We start from the raw sequence: 17007 nt of genomic DNA on the forward strand, positions 1-17007 counted from the left end.
TGGTGTCAGGTTGCAGTCTGCCATGAAGCCTTCAGCTGCCTAGTCCAGGCTGGAGCCCACCAAGGCAGCTGTCTTTACTGGTACATACTGTACACACCAACCTGGTGGGACTGACAGAAGGGTTCCTGTCCATAGCATTCTGAAATCTCAGCCCTGGCTTACCTGATCCCTTGCTCTGATTTCCTTCTCTTCCAAGACCTGCTCCAGCTGATCTGCCATCATCAATAACATTTAGTTTCTTTGGTGGAGTACCTTGCTCCACTGCTCACTGAGGCCCATAGTTTGTGCAGTTCTACTGGCATCGTCCCTGGTTATCGGACATTTCTGGGGGGGGAGGTGGAGAGCTCCAGTATCGTACACACATCGACTATTTATACATCTCACAGTCTGGGACCTCCATCTGTCCACCAGAGATGCTACCAGGCTAGAAAATAATTGGATGTTACAGTAGAATTTGCGGAAAAATTTGGGTGTTTGAAATCTGGAACGTGTTGCTTGAGGAGTTTGGTTGAGAGAGGTAGCCTCACAATATTCAATAAATATTTAGATATACTCATGGCAGAGAAGGCCATTGGACTGAAAATGGGATCAGTACAAGCAGGTATTGATGGCCACCTGGCTCCACACTATACGACTCAATAAGTGTGGACAAGTTAGATCCACATCTTTTCATCATACACAATGGTCTCATTAGTTATTCAAGTAAAAAAGCATACATATTAAACAAAATATATTGCTTTGTTTGAAATTTTGCAATATAAATGTGTAAAATTATGCGATAATACCCTGATTGCATATGTGCTGATTGTATGTGTGATTTATCTAGTTTTGCAGCGAGGACCGGAGAACATAGTTTCATTGGGTTGTGCTTGTACAATCAGACAACAATAAATAACTTGATTTTATCAGTTATTTACTTTAAAATAATGCAAGTGATTAATATGATCATATAATACCTGTTACTGTCTGTTAAATATTGTTAGAATAAAACTGATGCACTTGTTGCATATGAGATGAGCCCTCCTGGAAACCTCCTTAAATTACCAGTAATCCGCAGTGCTGGTAACTTTGGCGAAGTGCATGTACTTTGGGAAACACGACCTGCAAGTGCCAGTTTCTATGATTTCACCCCATCCAATGGAAGTCTCACTTTTGCTGATAGAATGGTAAGCTTTATTTTACACGCCATTCATATCAATATGACCAGAACAAATTTTGTCTCAGTTAATCCATGCTAGTGTTTCTCTGTGGCACAAGTATTTATTTAATTCCATGATTTAGCTGTTAATATTACTCTTTTTGCAGTTGATGCAGTACACTTTACTCCTGTGCTATGGCAGTTTGGAAATTTGGCGTTGTGAACCACAAATTACTGTCAAAACATTGAGATGTGAGATTTTTAAAAATTCCTCGTGGAATGTATGTGAGGAAAAATTAATAAGCACAAAGTGTATACTGATAACTGAATTACTCTCCAACGACAACAATTGCATTCTGCATAGTGGGAGACCACTTCATGGATTTGCTTTAGAGATTAACAAAGCTAGCCCTTCTTGTGATAGTGTTATTGCCATTTTGGTCACGAGAAATTCACCTTGATTGAATTTCTCTCTCAGAATTTGTGGAGGGATAAAAATAAATAAATAATTACTGATTTTATTTGTTATTCAACTCTCATTACTTGATACATGTGTGGATGATGTGCCTTCACATGGTGGAAAGTCACATTACGGATACTTCATTAAAAATTCAACTCCACCATCCCCCCCCCCCCCTCCCGCAGCCTCTATAATGTGGAGATTGCCTGTACTTAGATAACAATAGCAGATTATATCTTCTGTCTAAGCATCTATCAGAATTCCCTTTTATAGACCATGCACCTGTAGAGACATGACTGCTGGTAAAAAATTTCCTGCAGCAATGTATCTCTGTTAATAATATGGAACTCAATGGGAACATTAAAAAGGTGTAAAATCACAGTAAGGGTGGTTTTTAGGAACTCTGTCTCTCCATAATGGAGGAGTACACCTTGTATAAAAATGAACATGACATAGTTTTAAACTTTTTATTGTAAATACAGATACTCCTAACTTGCAACCTATTCAACTTGTGTCCATCCACACATACAACAATTTTTTAAAACAATAAAGGAGAAAAACAATAAAATTGATGCAGTTTATGTTGTATTTGATAAACTATAACAGGGATACAGGGCATGTAAGAGCCAAAATATGCGTACTTGTTAGTCAGCGGCCCGAGGTCCATAGGCTGGACATAGCCATCTTAATTCCTGTGCGCATGCACGAGCCTTTGGTTGATGCACGCATGATGGGTTCATGTATTGGAATTCAGTTGGCACATGCACGAGAGTTAAGCACCCTGATGATATTGAATTCACGCCCTTAACTCCGACTTATGTCCATTTCATGATGCACCCAATCCTTCGGTCCCAATTTTGGTCGTAAGTCACAGAGTACCTGTACATGAATCAGAAACTTTCTTACACGATTTTAACATTTTGTTTTGCAGTCTTCTGCAGTTCTAGAAATCATTATTGTAGATGATAATCTAACAGAATTTCTGGAGACATTCAGTGTTATGCTGACTCAAGCGATGGGAGGAGCCAAAATGGGCAATAACAATATTGTTACTGTCAGCATTCCAAATAATGATTCACCTGTGGGAGTGTTTGGGTTTGTGGAACATTCTGTAAGTCATCTTCTTCTTTCTTAGTAATTTTAATACAATTGTAAAATGTGTTTATAATATAGTGAAGTACTAAATTAAGAAACATTTCTGTCCATATTGCAGAGAGAAAAATTGGTGTAAATTGTTCTTAAATATTAATTTGCAGGATATAGATGGCTTTGACAGGCTGGTATTTATTATCTATCCATGTGCATTTGTGAAGGTGGTGATGATTAGCCACTTGAACTATAGTCATGTTTTTAGTGGAGAAAATATGCAGAACCATGAAATGTATGCATCTGAAATGAAAGAATGATAACCATTGATCAAACTTAAATGTTTCCATATCTTAGATGAGGATAGTGTTCCTTTGCACTTAGCACTGTTGTATGATGTATAGACTGCACTTTTAAATGTTATTAATGTATCTGCTGTGGTATATACTGTGTCCATAGTGAATAGTGGTGGAGGGAATTAATATGTAAGGTTTTGGAGGGGTACCTGTCTAGTAGGTTGTTTAATCCTGATTAATATCAACTTTCTTGAGTATTTTTGGATCTGTAGATGTCTTATGTAATGGATAGATTTTTATCATACCTTAACCTATCACTTGTAGATATTGTTGAGATTTTAAGGAGTCAGGAGATGTATTTCAAAACAGGATGCCAATCTCCAACTTGCTTTTGTCCCCATGGGTTTCATGTGATTAGTTCAGTTAAGTTCCTAAATACTCCAGGATATTGGTGGCAGGAGATAGGAACTCTGCAAAAGTAATGACATTGAAGAGCATGAGTATGTGATTGGACTCCACCTTATTTGTTGTGGTTATTGGTTGGCACTTAAGTTATGTTTGTTTTTTTTTGCCATTTGTTACCCCATGTGTAAATGCTGTTGACGATTTGCTGCATTCAAGTATGAGCTGCTTTATTGGGAAGTAGTGGTCAATGGAATTGAACAATGTACAATGATCAGTGAACATAGAAAATATGGGCAGGAGTAGAACTAACAACCTTTGAGCTATTCCACATGATCACATCAAATTCCTTTTCTCAATGCTTCATTCTTGTTTTCTCCCCACGCCAATTCATACTGCTTGTATCTTGAAATTAATCTACATCCATTTTAAATACTCAGCGACTTGTTGGCCTCCACTCTGTTCTATGGTAGAGAATTCCAGAGTTCATTCCCATCTCTATGAAGAATCTTCGCTTGTAATCCAAGAATGTCTTGCCCTACATTTTAAAATTGTGACCCTTGGTTCTAGACAGCCCCTTCGTTTTAAATTGTGTTGTAAGATTTGCCAACCTCAAAACCATGGAAACAATTCTATAATCTCCAGAATTTTGGTAGATGACAACTTCTTCCATCTGTTTACATCTATTTGTGCTGCTAAATCCATCTACCTTATTATGAATGTTGTATGTTTCTCATTTACAATGCATTTTGATGTATATTTTTTGTATTTTAGGTATTCTCTTGTATGATAGTCGTATTTGTTCTACTATAATAATTTTAATCTTGGGTCCATTTGTTAGTGCACTCCCTTGTTTAAATGCTCTGTCCCTGCCTGAGACTATTTGGTTCCCTTCAGGGGTGACCAACCTTGAATTTACTCATACAGCACAGTAACAGGCCACTTCAGCCCAAGAGTCTTCCGCCCAATTAGCCAACACCTCCGGTACGTACTCGTGGGCTGATATGGCCTGTTCCCGTGCTGTATGTCAAAATTAAAAGGTTGGCCACCCCTGCTTCATTCCAGCCCTCTCCTTCACTACTTCCTTGTTTCATCTCTTTCATATTGTAAATCTATCTCCATTGGCATCCTAACCCCTTTAAATCCATTCCGATAATATGTAACTCTGCTCAATAACTCTTGCCTCTTGCTTGTGGGTGACATTTCCCGCACTCCTTTTAAACTCTGGGACTTGCTCTCTGTGCTTCCTTGGAATTCATTGGATTCCAGTTCCCATCAACTCCTGTCCCAATTGCACAGTTCTTTTCATTTTACCAATTTCATGAGAAAATTGTGTAACCTCTTAAAAATATGAATTTAAACTATGACAATGAAAAAATACGGCAGGTTCTGAAAATCTGAAATAAAAATTGTAAATGCTGGCAAGCTCAGAAGGTCAGGCAGCATCTGTAGAAAAAGAAACATTAAATCAAAACTAAAATAGAAAGATATCACAATAACAATAATTGGATCACTCTATGTGAGGTATTTCCTTTGATCATCTCAGCCCTCCCTGGAAGGGTCTTTAACCTAAGATGTAACTTCGTTTTCCTTTATGTTCGGTATTTTCTGCCTTTTTTCAGATTTCCAGTTACTGTATCTGTTTTCATTTTGCATTGTTAGCCTCTTCTTTTCTGTTTATTTTTTTCCATTGGTGAATTTTAAAAAAAGATCGTGACTTATAAGAAGGTCTGATGATATATTAGCACTCACTTAGTACTTTTGTGCCAATGAGTTTTAACTCATAATCTCAAGTTCACTGAACATATTGGTATCCAAATTTTCAGCATAAATATTTGATCAGCAAGGAAAGTGAATAGAACTGTAAACAAACAAGGTTTAAGGAGGATTCTTCAATGTTTTATTGCCATCTTGTGAAGTCTATTGGTACCAGGCTGTGCAAAATGTTGGAATACAGTAAAATCTCCATTACCCGCAATTCGAGCAAGTGGCAAAAGCATTGTGGAAAGAAAACAAATAAGCAAAAAATATAATAAATTTTAAATTGGTCCCTCCTTACAGTTAGTTTGCCAAACACTTTACATGCAATCTCAAGCAACTGGGATATTCACTTATCAGGCATTTACCAGTTCCCATAGGTGCCAGATACTGGGGATTTTTACCTTATTTCAGTTACAGCTGGGAGGCTAAACTGCTGTGATAGATCCTTACTGCTTCTTATCATTCCAACGTTACTGAAGGAGTATTCTCCTTAATTGTAGGATAAGTTGATGCACATGAAGAATGATAGATCAGAACAAGTTTTAAATTTGCAAACCATATTTTATATTTGGGTTTTGGTGACATGGCCACAAAACAATTAAAAGGTCCATCCTTCTTGAGAATTGCCTCGCTAGAGCTTAGATTTGAGCCTTTCCCTTCCACAAAAAAATTCTCAAAACTGCATAAGGATCATTAGTAATATATGACTACAGTATAAGATGACAATTTATTTTAAAGCTGCGTTTAGTCAATAATTCAAAGATGTTTTCAAATGTTGCTACTGGCGGCAAATCAGTAACAGTGTTCGTGAATGAGGCAGCACCATTTTTCTTTTGTCGGAGAAACACTGATGAAGCAATCAGCCATGACAAGTGGGATCTGAGGAGCTCACATACCAGCACTGAAATGCACCTGAGAATTATTAGTAGATCGAAAGTTCAGAAAAATGTAAGAAGGAAGAATCCAGGCTTCGAAATGTCTCATCATATTTCATACTCAAGTGCTTGTTGATAGTTATTTACAACATGCACTCCTTCCATTTCTCATTCCTTGTAGATCTGAAAAATGTAAAATCTAATGACAAACAATATTTAGTTTCAATGTAAATTTTCCAAGAATTTATTTTAATCTTCATTGGCTGCTTTTTCATCTCTTTCCTCTGTTACGAGCCCAGAGGACCCCAAACCCCAGCAGCAATAGAGTTTCGCCAAGACAAATGGTGACTTAAACAAAAGTTGCTCTTAATTATCTTTAAACATGAAAATAGAATCAAACTTTAACTTATCTCTATTAACTTAACTAACCTAACAACCCCCTTCCATTTCTAAGCAAACGTACATGTAAATGTGTGTGTAAGTTCAGAAATGTTATTTGGTTCACAGTCCAATCTCACTTCTCATTCCTCCAAGTTCACTGGTTGCAGGCAATTCTTATACTATGCAAAGAATGTAACATTTATAAAGTTCACCAGGCTTTGGTGCTTGAAATATAAATGGTTTCTGCTCAGGAAGGTTCTTGTCGGTTTTCAGAGAGAGATTTGTTGTTCTTTTTTGATCAGCCACTTCAGGGCTTTGCTGACAAAATGTGCCTCATCAGGGTTCTCCAGATGATAACTTCTTTCTTTCAGGTCATCACAGAGTTCCTTTCTGTTTCACTTATTCCAAGTGAAACATTCTTGCATGAACCACCATGGCTTTGACCAGGCCATCTTCCAAAATGGGGCTTTCCAAAAGCTTGCCAGCTTGTCCTGTTCTAGTCCCAGCTGCCTCTGCTGGCTGTAACACTGTACAAGTGATCTCTATGTCTGTCTGTCTGTCTCTCTTTCTCTTTCTCTCTCTGAGAGAAAGCCTGTTTGACTCTCTCTGCTTGCAAAATCACATCACCCCCTTACAACAGCAAGCTCTCTTCCAGACAGCAGCGGCTCCGACGTGCTCTTTCATCTGTTGCCTTTTGTAAATGACAATCAATTCATGAAGTCACTTGAGCACTCTTCAAAGCTCCTGCAAAACGTCTGAGGTCCCGATATGTCTAGCATAGGGCAGAGCTACAGTATTTTAAATAAGATCTGTTTTAAAGTGTTTTTATGTGACCTACTCTAACAAACCTTTCCCAAATTCTCTTCCAAAAACATATCTATATTCTCTATATACTCTGTATACTCTGTCACACCTCTTTTAATCACTGCTCTAATGATCAACAGCATATGGTCTGTACAGCTAAAGACCTTTCCATCTCATCTCCAGACAAGCTGAAAGACCACCATCACAGTGTCATTCCAGGTATTTTGGCTCCAACAGCCAACAAAGAATTGAATTCCATGTTTTGATCATTATTTATATTGAAAGGACATTTCATTGATATTAAATGTGTATTGAATGACCTTAATTCATTGCACATGAACTCCTCAGACTTGACATCGACATAGCCGCTCTCAGTGAAGTCCGCCTGGCAGATGTAGGCAGCCTCCAAGAACGCGGTGTGGGATACGCACTCTACTGGTCTGGCAAGCCTTTGGATGAACGACACCTATCTGGTGTAGGCTTCATGGTCAAGAACTCCATTGCCTCCAAACTTGAAAACCTCCCGACAGGCCACTCGGACCGAATCATGTCCATGTGACTCCCCCTTCAAAACAAGCGTCGCATCACCCTCATCAGTGTCTATGCTCCAACCCTCCAGGCGGAACCAGCAGAAAAGGACAAATTCTACACTGACCTGCGCAACCTCATTCAACGCACCCCTACAGCCGACAAGGTGGTCATCCTTGGCGACTTCAACGCTCGCGCCGGCAAAGACAGAAACCTGGCCAGGAATCCTGGGCAAGCATGGTGTCGGCAAGTGCAACGACAATGGGCGCCTCCTGTTGGAGCTCTGCGCAGAACAGCGGCTTGTCATTACAAACACCCTTTTTCAGCAGAGGGACAGCCTGAAGACTACCTGGATGCATCCCCGATCCAAACACTGGCACCTCCTGGACTACGTCCTGGTGCGAGAAGGAGACAAACGAGATGTGCTCCACACCAGGGTCATGCCCAGCGCGGAATGCCACACTGACCACCGGCTGGTTCGCTGCAAGCTCAACCTTCACTTCAAGCCAAAGCCCAGGAACAGTAAAGCCCCCAGAAAGAGGTTCAATGTTGGAAACCTGCAGTCAGACGAAGTGAGAGGAAACTTCCAGGCAAACCTCAAAGCAAAGCTCGAGGATGCAATCCGCCTCACAGACTCGTCCCCTGAAACCCTCTGGGATCAGCTGAAGACTACCATGCTGCAATCCACTGAAGAGGTACTCGGCTTCTCCTCCAGGAAATCCAGGAGCTGCTGGCAAAGAAGCGAGCTGCCCATCAGGCTCACCTTACAAAGCCATCCTGTCCAGAGAAGAAACAAGCCTTCCGTCGCGCATGCAGCCATCTTCAGCGCAAACTCCGGGAGATCCAAAATGAGTGGTGGACTAGCCTCGCCAAGCGAACCCAGCTCAGCGCGGACATTGGCGACTTCAGGGGTTTCTACAGGGCTCTAAAGGCTGTGTACGGCCCCTCACCCCATCCAAAGCCCGCTGCGCAGCTCAGACGGCAAAGTCCTCCTCAGCGACAGGATCTCCATCCTCAACCGATGGTCAGAACACTTCCAATCTCTTTTCAGTGCCAACCACTCAGTCCAAGATTCCGCCCTGCTCCAGCTCCCTCAACAGCCCCTAAGGCTAGAGCTGGATGAGGTCCTCACCCAGGATGAGACATATAAGGCAATTGAACAACTGAAAAGTGGCAAAGCAGCAGGTATGGATGGAATCCCCCCCAGAGGTCTGGAAGGCTGGCGGCAAAACTCTACATGTCAAACTGGATGAGTTTTTCAAGCTTTGTTAGGACCAAGGAAAACTGCCTCAGGACCTTCGTGATGCCATCATCATCACCCTGTACAAAAACAAAGGCGAGAGATCAGACGGCTCAAACTACAGGGGAATCACGCTGCTCTCCATTGCAGGCAAAATCTTCGCTAGGATTCTCCTAGATAGAATAATACCTAGTGTCGCCGAGAATATTCTCCCAGAATCACAGTGCGGCTTTCGCGCAAACAGAGGAACTACTGACATGGTCTTTGCCCTCAGACAGCTCCAAGAAAAGTGCAGAGAACAAAACAAAGGACTCTACATCACCTTTGTTGACCTCACCAAAGCCTTCGACACCGTGAGCAGGAAAGGGCTTTGGCAAATACTAGAGCGCATCGGATGTCCCCCAAAGTTCCTCAACATGGTTATCCAACTGCACGAAAACCAACAAGGTGGGGTCAGATACAGCAATGAGCTCTCTGAACCCTTCTCCATTAACAATGGCGTGAAGCAAGGCTGTGTTCTCGCACCAACCCTCTTTTCAATCTTCTTCAGCATGATGCTGAATCAAGCCATGAAAGACCTCAACAATGAAGACGCTGTTTACATCCGGTACCGCACGGATGGCAATCTCTTCAATCTGAGGCGCCTGCAAGCTCACACCAAGACACAAGAGAAACTTGTCCGTGAACTTCTCTTTGCAGACGATGCTGCTTTAGTTGCCCATTCAGAGACAGCTCTTCAGCGCTTGACGTCCTGTTTTGCAGAAACTGCCAAAATGTTTGGTCTGGAAGTCAGACTGAAGAAAACGGAGGTCCTCCATCAGCCAGCTACCCACCATGACTACCAGCCTCCCCACATCTCCATCGGGCACACAAAACTCAAAACGGTCAACCAGTTTACCTATCTCGGTTGCACCATTTCATCAGATGCAAGGATCGACAACGAGATAGACAACAGACTCGCCAAGACAAATATCGCCTTTGGAAGACTACACAAAAGAGTCTGGAAAAACAACCAACTGAAAATCCTCACAAAGATAAGCGTATACAGAGCCGTTGTCATACCCACACTCCTGTTCAGCTCCGAATCATGGGTCCTCTACCGGCATCACCTACGGCTCCTAGAACGCTTCCACCAGCGTTGTCTCCGCTCCATCCTCAACATTCATTGGAGCGCCTTCATCCCTAACATCGAATTACTCGAGATGGCAGAGGCCGACAGCATTGAGTCCACGCTGCTGAAGATCCAGCTGCATTGGGTGGGTCACGTCTCCAGAATGGAGGACCATCGCCTTCCCAAGATCGTGTTATATGGCGAGCTCTCCACTGGCCACCGTGACAGAGGTGCACCAAAGAAGAGGTACAAGGACTGCCTAAAGAAATCTCTTTGTGCCTGCCACATTGACCACCGCCAGTGGGCTGATATCGACTCAAACCGTGCATCTTGGCGCCTCACAGTTCGGCGGGCAGCAACCTCCTTTGAAGAAGACCGCAGAGCCCACCTCACTGACAAAAGGCAAAGGAGGATAAACCCAACACCCAACCCCAACCAACCAATTTTCTGCTGCAACCGTGTCTGCCTGTCCCGCATTGGACTTGTCAGCCGCAAACGAGCCTGCAGCTGACGTGGACATTTACCCCCTCTATAAATCTTCGTCCGCGAAGCCAAGCCAAAGAAATAAGTGTCCTCCTTTCAGGATTTTCTTTAACAAAGTATCCAAAATGTCCTTTTACTTCAATGCATGGACTCTTTCAATTGTCCTTTTCCATGTAAACAGTACTTTGTCAAGACTATCAGTTTGCCATCTGTTTCCCCCCCCCCCCCTCTACTTCTATGTCAATCATTGATAACTAAATATAGCTCTAGTGTTTCTAATTGGACTATGCAAGGCCCCTACATTCAACATTCTGTACCTTGGTGACTGCTGCTATGCACTGATTGAACATATTAAATATCAGGTATGCTCATACCCTGAATCTTGTTCCTCTGAACTTCCTGCATTGCTATTTTAGACCATATGCAGACTGCACTATTTGGTTATAGAATGTATAATTTAATAGTTAAATATCAATAAGTGCAAATATACATTGGATACATAATATTTATTTGACTTGAACAGAAAAATGTAAATAAAAGTACAGAGAATATAGAAAGGGGTGGCATGGTTAGCACAACGCCTTTATTGCACCTGTGATTGAGACCAGGGTTCAAATCCTGCACCGCCTGTAAGGAGTTTGTACATTTTCTCAGAGTCTGCATGGATTCTCTGGTAACCTCCTCCTATTCAAAATGTACTGGGGGTGTAAGTTAATTGGGTGTAAATTGGGCAGCATGGATTTGTGGGTTGAAATGGCCTGTTACCGTGCTGTATGTCTTTAAAAAAACCCAGAATAGGCCCTTTAGTACATGATGTCTGCACAGAACATGATGCCAGGGTAAGCTAAATATCTTCAGCCTGAATGTCATTGCTGTGCCCCAATTCCCTGCATATGCATGTGTCTATCTAGAAATCTCTTAAATTTCATTATTGTGCCTGCTTAGCCAATCCCAGGCACCTATTACTGTCTGGAAAAAAAACAAACAAAAGAAGCTTGCCTGCATACCTCCTTTAAAATCCCCTCCCCCTCAACTTTAATGTATTTCCCCAAGTATTTGATATTTTTGCCCTTAAAAATGATTCTATCTACCTTATCGATGCCTCTCATAATTTTATGAACTTCTATCAGGGCTTCCTTCAACCTTGAGGGCTCCAGGGGAAAAAAAAACCTCAAGTTTGTTCAACTCTCCTGGCAACTTGTTCCCTCTAATCAAGGTAGCATCTTGATAAATCTCCTCTTTCCCCTTCCCAAAACTTCTGCTTTCTTTCATGACCAGTATTATACATAAAATTCCAAATGTGCCTGATCAAAGTTGTATGTAGCAACTTCTTTACTCAGTGTCCTTACTGCTACCCCCCACCCACCCCCACTTCACCATGAAGGCATGCATGCCATGTATAAATATTTTATTTATTTAAATTGAAAGTTTAAAAAAAAGGTTTGAAGTATTTAGATCTGGTAAAATATTTGGAGGGACAATTACACTTTGGACCAAAAACTGAGAGAGAGATTACATTTATGTGACAGGCAAAGACTTGATACGTCAGGTCATTCTCCACATAAAATATCTGACCTATTCAGTTTTTGAGTATTCTTGTTTATTTTAGATTTCCACCACTTGCTATAATTTGCTTCTGATGCTTTGAATACCCAACCAAAATTGAGTGGACCCACATTTATGTTGGATTTGGGTCAGGTGGATGCTCTAACAAGCATTAACGTTTCGATCTGGCCAGCAGTGCCTCAATGCTTTATCCAGATTAGGATGTTTTTCACCGTGTAGGACATTGGTGAAGTTCAGAGTTCTGAGTGCAGATTTGGAGCCTTTATTTAAGAAGATATTTACTTGCAAAGGAGACTGTTCAGAGAAGGTTTAATAAGTTGATTTCTTGGATTGAGAGGTTGATTTTCATGGGAAGGTTGAGCAGTTTGGGTCTATACTCAGAGAAATGATTGATCCAAAGCAAACAAGATTTCAAGACTGTTTGACAAGGGAAATGCTGAGAGTATGTTTCTTCTCCGAGAAGGATCTGGAACTGGAATATGTGGTCTCCTAATGAAGCCGGGCTGGAGGAAACATTTCTCCGAGGGCCATAAATATTTGGAATTTTCTATATCAGACCCGTATGGATGCTGAAATTAGGAATTCCATCAAGGCTGAGATAACTGGATGTTTTTTATTTGTCTAAGGTAAAGCCAAAGATCATTGGGGATAGATTATGGCAGGAAGATTTTTGTTCTTGATCTTATTTCCCACTTGCTTATGTATATTTGTATGAATTTTGGTCAGTGTTTGGGCTTTTGTTCTTCGGCCAATCACACAGATGACATTGTTATTTTTATGGCAAAAATTAGATCAGGTATGGGAACAATTTGAGTTCAAGTCGAGTTTGGATTAGGTCAAGATCAAGTTAGGATCATGTTTTGATTTTTATATGTTGGTTATGATACATTTAGGCGTAATTTTGTACTTCTAGGTGGCTGTTGAAGAACCACAGACATTTGATGATCCAGCTGGCCTGGTATCCTTTACTGTCCATCGGGAGGAAGGGCATGGCTCAGTTAAAATTGTTTGGCAAGTGGATGACTCGGCAGTTGATGATATCGTACCCCTCATGGGAACTTTGACTTTCAATGAGGTACAAAGCACATGTACAAGAACAGAAACAGACTTGTGCAATTAACATTTTAATATGATGCAATCTTACAGTTCTATTTTCATTGACCTAGTTGATATTTTACATTTTAATTTAAACTGCACAGGAATTCATTTGATCCCAACGGTACTATATGCTCCACACAGTTTCTATCCTGTTTTGGTCAGAAGTGCTTAAATGGATGTGTGTGATACAGTATTCCATCTGAAATTCTCCTTTTTCTTCTGTTTATAATTTTTGTTCTGATCTTTTTAAAAATAACTAAACTTGAAAAAGAAGAATGAAAGGATCCATGTGAATATCTACTCCCATTTTATTTTGTCAGATACTTGGCTCCTTGCACCTCAAGCAGTGGGAAATAACTGCATTCCATAGTTTTTTATTGGCAGTACTTGTTTGCCCGATGTTCCATCTTTTCTTTGGTTCTCTACAGTTTGCTACCTGTCAGGATAGCTTGGTGCCGACAAACCTCTGCATGGCTATCATCTATTCTGGAGATGTTTGGTTAAAATAACCTGTTGTGAGCTCTGGATATGCATTTAATCTTTGCTTGGTACATTGGTGTGAGGGCATAGGTGAGGTCCATAACTTGCCATCAACTGAATTTTCATGTACATTTGTTAGATAAGATCAAAACTGATAAAGAAGTGTCTCATTACCTGTCACTTGGCCCAGAAGGTTAGCAACCACTTTCATTTTTGTTGTGTTAGACTGAGACGACAAAGACACTTGTTTTACACATTTATCCAGATGCTTTACTGGAAGGAGAAGAACAATATGTGATTCGGCTGATATCTGCCTCTAATAATGCAGAAATATCTCCTATAAGTGGTAAGTCTGTGCAACCCTTGAAACGCAAAGTTTTAACAAAAGGTGTCATTCAGCTCGGGGAAAAAAAATAATTGTGGGGGAAACAATATTAAGCAGGAAAGGGTGCAGAAAAAAACGGACAAGGTAACATATAAACTACTGGAAAAACTGAACAGGGCATGCAGCATCCATGGAAAGCAAGGCTGTCGAAGTTTCAGGCCAAAAACCCTCCATCAGTTTTCATCGTTCCTAATGAACCCGATAGATTGACTGTCTGCTGTTTCCATGGATACTGCCTCACAACTGAGTCCCTGCAGCACTTTGTCCTGTGAGCACTGGGCTGCGCTGGTTTTCCAGCATCCACAGGCTTGTTTACCACTGAGTTTGGCCAGCTTGAATTATCAAGAGAAGTTGGACATGCTGGAACTTTTCTCTGCAGCATAGGAGGCTACGGGTAAACCTTCTGAAGGTTTATAAACCAATGAGTGGTGTAGTTAAGATAAACAGCCAATCCTTTTTTTTCCCGGGATGGGGGTATCTATAAGTTGAAGGCATACATTTAAAGTGAGAAGGAATGATTTAAAAGTGACCTGAGGCACAGAGGGTGGTGGGTGTACGGAACAAGCTACAGGTAGAAGCAGGGACAATTATAATGTTCAAAAGAACATGGATAGGAAAGGTTTATAAGGGTATGGGCCAACTATGAGAAAAATGGGACGAGCTTGGTCGGCAATGAGCATATTTCGATAATATTCTATTTATTTGACAATAAATCTTGCACTTTTAAGAAACTCTGCTAGGAACAATTTTTTTTTGGCATTTAAAATATTTGGTAAATCTGAAAACCTTTCCGCATGTGACCTTTGTGAAATCAAGGCACTTCTTTTGTCAATTCCTTGAAATAAATTCAAACTCCATAACGTTCCTATAAGAATAGAGTTGGTTACTTGATTGTAAGTGCTCTCCAGTCCACTTTTCCACCCTCCCCTTTTGTAAGAATTGAGGAAATGGAGAAACATTCATTGGATTATCCTGGCAGAAATATTTCCAAGATCTTTTCCCTTCAATTTTGAGAGCCACCAGCTATGGTCATGTGCTTACCATTGAATCACCAGTCAGTGCTCTGCTTTCCAAAATGCTAAACTAAAATTGGAATGTTGTATCGCACAGCAAATGTAAAGTCGTGCTTTGATAGCTACCAACTCATCACTTCCAAAATAATCATGGCACTTGGAATAATTATATGTTTACCACTTGAGCAAAGCAAATTCAAAAAGGATGGTCTCGCAAACATTACATTTGTCACATCTTGTTAACTCCTGTTCTCCATGGAAGGGAATGTGCTGTCAATGGGTGACAGGTTATCAGGGAAGGACAGCAAATGCAGTCATAAATGAATAAATAAATAATTGACACAAATATACACAAAGCCCTAGATTTAAGCTATTGTTGGGTTTGGAAACTAAGACGAATCAGCTTGAATGGCCAGCAGAGCTTCAGTTTGATTCCAGACGGAGCAAGCCATTAGAAGGTGAATCTGCTTCGTATCCCTCAAATGCAATTGGATGTGTTAGTGACAGAGAATGTTGGATGGAACTGGAAGTTTATCACCATCTTGGGGGTTGAGGTGGTAAGGGAAATGTTTCAGATTTCACATTTATTGTCAGAGAACATATGTGACATCACACATAACCCTGAGATTCTTTTTCCTGTGGGCGAGGCACAATTACCTCTTATTGGTAGTGCAAAAAAAATCTGTAAACAAAAAAACAGATAATTAATGTCAACAAACAGTACAATACAGAGAGAATAAAAAAATAATGAAGTACACAAGTGAGAGTCAAATGTGAGTCCATGTTTGAGTTTATTGTTGAGGAGTCTGATGGTGGAAGGATAACAGCTTTTCCTGAACCTTGAGGTCTTAGAGGGCAGCAGCAGGAAGAACAGAGCATGTGCTGTGTGAATCCTTGATGATTGCTGCTGCCCTCTAATGGTAATGTTTCTTGTAGATGTTTTCGAGAGTGGGGAGGGTTTTGCCTGTGATGTCCTGGGCTCTGTCCACCACTTTTTGGAGGGCTTTACGCTCGGGTATTGGTGTCCCTACACCAGACAGTCAGCACAGTTTCCATCACACACCTGTAGAAATTTGCCAGGGTTTCTGATGTCATACCAAACCTTAGTAAACTCCTGAGGAAGTAGCGGTGCTGAGGTGCTTTCGTCACAATGCCATTGGTGTGTTGGGTCCAGGAAAGATCCTCCAAAATAATGACTCCCAAGAACTTAAATTTGTTCACCCTCTCCACCCCTGATTCCCCCAATGGTCACTGGATTTCCCTTTGACTTTCCCTTCCTGAAGTCAACAATCAGCTCCTGCGTTTTGGTGACATTGAGTGCAAGGTTGTGGAACCTTGCACTTGACGCCAAGGTCTGCTTGAAGGTGTGTGGTCCTAGGTTTCATAGGCCACAGGTGGTCATGTTGGTCAGTGGCGAACAGGGGATGAGCATTATGCCTAGAAGAAGCTCTCCCATTCCTTTTGTCCCATCACTGGTTGATATTATGGTCTGCAGAATTATGAACTACTGTACTTTGATTTTTCATTTATTATTTTTATTTTTGCTCGTGATCTCCCCCCTCCCCTCACAGGAAGTGCAACTGTCATTATTTTAGGTGACAGTACATCGTCTGGGACAATCGCTATTGCTGCATCATCCAGTCCCATTCTAATTGGAGAGCCCATCAATGACTACAATGGGACGGCACTATTAACGTATGTAGTTTTTAAGGCATCACTATGCCAGAAACCTTGAAGGTTAACAAATGAGAATCAATCCTTATTTTCAATTTTGTGATTATAGGATCTTCAGAAGCATAAGTCAGTTGTAACCCTTTTTTTATTGTAATGCTTATGAGGGTTCAGTTCACAGTGCTTAATAATGTTTACTCCGCTGGAGTCACTATTCAAAAAGGGCATC

General features: G+C 41.0%; 1 protein-coding gene across 1 annotated transcript in view; it reads left to right on the plus strand.

Moving 5' to 3' along the window:
• The window catches only part of adgrv1 (adhesion G protein-coupled receptor V1), a 537083-nt gene that overhangs the window by 214143 nt on the left and 305933 nt on the right, over positions 1-17007 (plus strand). The window contains exons 58-62 of the mRNA XM_069918000.1: positions 984-1166; positions 2530-2709; positions 13045-13206; positions 13935-14055; positions 16679-16802. Of these exons, the coding sequence (XP_069774101.1) occupies positions 984-1166; positions 2530-2709; positions 13045-13206; positions 13935-14055; positions 16679-16802 (770 nt within the window). The remainder of the gene's footprint in view (positions 1-983; positions 1167-2529; positions 2710-13044; positions 13207-13934; positions 14056-16678; positions 16803-17007) is intronic.

Source organism: Narcine bancroftii, chromosome 1 (assembly GCF_036971445.1).
Source record: "Narcine bancroftii isolate sNarBan1 chromosome 1, sNarBan1.hap1, whole genome shotgun sequence".
Classification (NCBI taxonomy): Eukaryota; Metazoa; Chordata; class Chondrichthyes; order Torpediniformes; family Narcinidae; genus Narcine; species Narcine bancroftii.